The sequence below is a fragment of the Monopterus albus genome, unplaced genomic scaffold (genome assembly GCF_001952655.1).
Source record: "Monopterus albus unplaced genomic scaffold, M_albus_1.0 scaffold25.1, whole genome shotgun sequence".
In the NCBI taxonomy this organism is placed as follows: Eukaryota; Metazoa; Chordata; class Actinopteri; order Synbranchiformes; family Synbranchidae; genus Monopterus; species Monopterus albus.
In genome coordinates, this window is record NW_018127905.1 from 2,828,120 (window position 1) to 2,833,042 (window position 4,923).

The 4,923-nt window shown below is 38.9% G+C and overlaps 1 protein-coding gene across 1 annotated transcript in view; it reads right to left on the bottom strand.

Annotated features, from left to right (window-relative positions):
• Nucleotides 1–1,087: 1,087 nt before the first annotated feature.
• Nucleotides 1,088–4,923, bottom strand: part of cd99l2 (CD99 molecule-like 2) — a 19,061-nt gene continuing 15,225 nt past the window's right edge. The window contains exons 6-12 of the mRNA XM_020594863.1: nucleotides 4,151–4,255; nucleotides 3,681–3,761; nucleotides 2,846–2,914; nucleotides 2,713–2,769; nucleotides 2,508–2,627; nucleotides 1,899–1,964; nucleotides 1,088–1,276 (exon numbers count right to left, since the gene is read on the bottom strand). Coding sequence (XP_020450519.1) covers nucleotides 1,215–1,276; nucleotides 1,899–1,964; nucleotides 2,508–2,627; nucleotides 2,713–2,769; nucleotides 2,846–2,914; nucleotides 3,681–3,761; nucleotides 4,151–4,255 — 560 coding nt within the window. The 3' untranslated portion in view covers nucleotides 1,088–1,214. The remainder of the gene's footprint in view (nucleotides 1,277–1,898; nucleotides 1,965–2,507; nucleotides 2,628–2,712; nucleotides 2,770–2,845; nucleotides 2,915–3,680; nucleotides 3,762–4,150; nucleotides 4,256–4,923) is intronic.

The following is a 4,923-nucleotide window of genomic DNA, read 5'->3' on the forward strand; positions in this document are numbered from 1 at the left end:
GGAATCACATGCTTAAGTAAACAGTCAGTGGTTTTCAAAGAATAAACAATACATTAATATTTTCCATTACATTTGGCAAGGTTCAATGCACTGATGGCCATGTTTATAGCAGTTTATAGTTCACATTCAGTGCAGATGGTCTGCAAAGCCACACTACTGCAGCACAGAGCTACAGAATCAGCTACATACTAACACTGATCAGCCACAACATTATGACCACCTGCCTCATACTGTGTACACTCGTGTCACTGAGGCTTACAGCACATCTTGAATGAATCTGGTTGCTTCTATAGCTCTACTGCCAGGAAGAGCACATATTTGTCGACCATTCAGTGATAAAAATATGCTAAAGAAGTGAAAATTGACTTTCTATGCTTGCCTGTTTTTCTTGCTTCCAACACATCAACTTTGATGACTGAATGTTCACTTGCTATCTAAAATACCCCACACACTGACAGATGCCACTGTAACGAGATAATCAAAGTTATTCACTTCATCCGTCGGGTGGTCATAATGTTATGGCTGATTGGTGTATATTGTCTATCCCAGGGGTGGGCAATTTCAGGCCTGAGGTGCCGCTGCCCTGTTTGTTTTCCAGCAGTCCCTGCCCTACCCACTGCTGATTACCTGGATCACATGTGTTCAGTCAATCAGAAGCTGGATGATATCAATTCACTTTGTCTTTCCTCACGCCACCTTCATCTTTCAGCTTCTGACTGACTCAGCACACCTGATCCAGGTAATTAGCAGTCGGTAGGGAAGGGATAGGTGGAAAACAAGCAGGGCAGTAGCACTTGAGGACAGGAATTGCCCACCCCTGGTCCATCTTGTATTGAGGCTGATACTTTATGTGTGTGTGTGTGTGCCTTTGTATCTCTTACATTTTGGGGACCAAAACCTGTTAACACACTTACATTGTGGAGACTCAGCCATCCTTGTGAGGACCTAAGGCTAGTCCCCACAAGGAAATCACTAAATTTTAGGGTGTCAACATGGTTTAAGGTTAGAGCGAGGTTAGGTGTTAGGGTCAGGGTTAGGTGTTAGGCAAGTAGTGGTTATGGTTAAGGTTAGGATAAGTCTACAGGAAATGAATGTAAGTCAATGTAAAGTTCCCACAAGGAATGAAAACAGTGTGTGTGTGTGTGTGTGTGTGCTGGAGGGACTAGGTGGGGGTGCTTGGTAAAGAGTACAGGTAGGTGGGTGACCACTGTGTATTACACAGCGTTCTCTTCAGTAGGAGGCTCAGCATGGGGTGGTTCCAGGAGAGTCTGTTGGACTGCAGAGACATAATACACAAACAGGAATAATCAAATTCATCTACTTCAGAATAACAAGAGATGTTCGACTGAATCGGTAGGTAATATGAGGAAGTGTTTTGTTTTTTTTTCCTTTCATAATAGAACACACAGTCAATCAACATTTCAATAGATTAGTCAGTGTTTGCCAGAGATCTGATTTTCAGCTGCAGTCCTTTGACAACATGTTATATAACTAAAGAAGTGACGGTTTGAGATATACAGACAGAGAAAGTAGGGTTCCAGAGTAACAACAAAATCAGCAAAATCAATTTAAAATGAGTGAATATTTGCAAAAAACAACAAAGTTTATCAGTTTGAACATTAAATATCTTGTTTTTGTGGTGTATTCAATTAAATATGGGTCAAAAAGGATTTGCAAGTCAATGTATTCAGTTTTTATTTACATTTTATACAATGTCCCAGCTTCATTGGAATTGGGGTTTGTATTTCAGACATAGTTAAATGCCGTGTCTGTATATTTCCTGTGTTTTCTATGAAAATATATTGCTGTATATTTGTTATATTTGGACTATGGGAATAGATGAGATTGGAACTTAATATCTAGCAGATGTGAGCAGAGTGCGGTAGCAGTGTGTTTACCTTGTGGTTCTGCAGCCACCACACCTTCGGGGTTCTCAGCCTTAACCATGTCAGTATTCAGGCTTTCTGTTAAAGGACAAGAGGACATTATTACAATTGTATTAATATACAGCATGCTATAATAACAGTGTGCTATCGCTGCCACCATTACTATTGTTACTAACTGCAACAGTAACTACTATCACTAATGTAGTACTGCAACTGATGCCACCATCGCATTTTTGTTCTGAAGCTAACTAACATTACACTGAATGTGCACCTGACCCAGTGTGACCTGCATGATCTGGTTATGTTGTGATGCAATTAGCCTAACTGCCTGTTTTTATTGTATTTATCATTCTAATTTTAGTCTAATGTGCTGCTGGAAAAGGTTAGTTGTACCAAAAGTATTAGACCTTGGACATTGTATGTATATATTATTCATATATAAATAAGGTGCCAGGTCTATCAAAATAGGTGCCGGTCACAATTTGAGAAGTGCCGCATCCGGCTTGTTCTGACATAAATGAACCCCTGGTTAGGAATGCATGTCTGAAAGGGTCTGTAGTTGTGTGTCCCAAGGGACATTGTCATCAACTCTACAATATGACTGTAATGTAAAAACCTTACGTTGTACACTGAAGCACAGCTTCTTCTTCTGGTAGGAGATGTAGCTAGTGACTGCACCCACCAGCGCCATAGCAACTGCACTAACAATTCCTGCAATGGTGCCCACCTCTGCTGTGGTCCCTGGAAACACACAAACACAGATATGCGTTATGCTCAAGTAGCCAAACAGATATACATTTATGAATAAATAGAAAAAAAATCTCACCAGTATTGTTATCATCATGTTGGCTGACCTGATCATGGTCACCACTTGGATATCCACCTATACAAACAAAATAGCAGTCAATTTTCACATTTGTTTTAACTGTTAAATGTATCTATAAAAGCTGAGACATTACCTTTGCCTTTGTCAGGTTTGTAGGTATCGTCTTTACTCACATCAATCAGATCGGTGTCAGAAAATCCACCTGAAAGAGGAGACAGAGATGACAATGCACCGAGAATGAAGAATAAAATCACTAAATGTCAAAAGGGTAACAAGAAACTCAAAATGACAATTCATAGTAAATCACCCCTTGTTGTGATACATTTTTTTGTTGAACTGAAGGTGGTGAAACTACTGTTGTGCTTTCACTTATCTGGCTCAAACACAAAGTGTGTATAAGATCAACTGAAATGCTCAAATCCATTCCATCCACCTGGACTTCGATGAGAAAAGTCTAAATAAACCGGTGATTTTTAATTATGACAGCTTTCAACATTATGACTTCATAAAATAGTGGAAGTAGACAACTTTCCAAGGGAGAATAAATAAGCTGGTAGTGCAAACAAATCTTTTAAGTGAACAGCTCCGTAAGTGAACAACTTTTACCATCACTACCCCACTAAAGCCAAGTAACTGCAGCATGAGATGCAATAGTTCCCTGCGCTCCCTCGCAGTTTCTTCAGGAACTATTGCATTATTATTTCTCTACTTTAAAGTAATGTTTTGAAAGAGTGACAGCCCTAATAATGCAAATTATGTAAATAATGTAACCGTATTTTTTCCAGATTTGTTTCTCTAACATGCAATTGTGAGAAATGAGTAATTTACTATAATTTATTTCAAAAACTAATCATGACATTATTCTGATACCATATATTTTTGGAGGATAAAATTTTAAAATTCTACCCATTTTGGCTTTAATTCCACCATCCCACATGAATTCCTTATTTAATCATTGGACCACCTACCTCCCTGCCCCTTGTTCTTATCCTTGCCACCAATATCATTGTTGGCGTCTAAGGCATCACTGAGGTCAAGGTCAGCACCAGCTGTAAAGGTGAAAGAGCAAAGCTATTGCAAAATAAAGTGACTTGTACAGTATCTCGACCAGCCTAAAAAAAAGATCAGCGTCGCTTACTTTGAAGCGATGTGGTTGTTCAGATTTGACTTAAGCTACAGTATTTTATTGTACTGACTATGCAGACATACATAAAAATCAACAGCCAATATTATTAAATTGTTTATGTGAACTAACAAACTACTTGGTCAGTAAAGAACTGCAGCCTGTTGCTACAGACTAGTTGATCATAAATGTGAGGCTAAATTTGAATGTGAAGCCAACACCAATTGCAACATTGTAAGTAGTTAGTCTGACAATAAATGCCCCACATTATCCTAATTTACACTGCAACTTAACATCAGGACTGCGTTCTCTCACCTGGCTTTGGTTTAGGCTTGGCTGGGGCCTTGGTGCCTTTAGGGACCTTGAATGGGGCCTTGGTGGTGGTGATAGTGCTGTCAAAAAAATCCCCCAGGTTAAGACCTACAGAGAACAATGGCATCATTATATTTGAGTACACTGATATAACTTTATAAGTAAACATCTAAATGCAATGTAAAATGTTATATACAGTTTTCCCTAACTTCTAAAACCTGTTACAGTCAGGGTAGAAAATCCAAGAGTATGCTGCAGATGAAAACATATTCAGAAAGTTTAATCTAAACCATTAATAAGTAGATATAGGTTATTTCCACACTACAGGGCTGAAAACCAGCAGGATGCTGTAAAGACAACACCAGCTTTCTGATACAGTTCTGTGTCTAGTTTTGGTTGACAGCGAAAGATCCATTCATTAGCTACAGTGGTGTGAAAAAGTGTTTGCCCCCTTACTGATTTCTTATCTTTTTGCATGTTTGTCACACTGTAATGTTTCAGATCGTCAAACAAATTTATATATTAGTCAAAGATAACACAAGTAAACACATCATGCAGTTTTTAAATGAAGGTTTTTATTATTAAGGGAAAACAAAATCCAAAACTACAAAGCCCTGTGTGAACAAGTGTTTGCCCCCTAAACCTAATAACTGGTTGGGCCACCCTTAGCAGCAACAACTGCAATCAAGCGTTTTCGATAACTTGCCATGAGTCTTCCACAGCGCTGTGGAGGAATTTTGGCCCACTCATCTTGGCAGAATGGTTGTAAGTCAGCC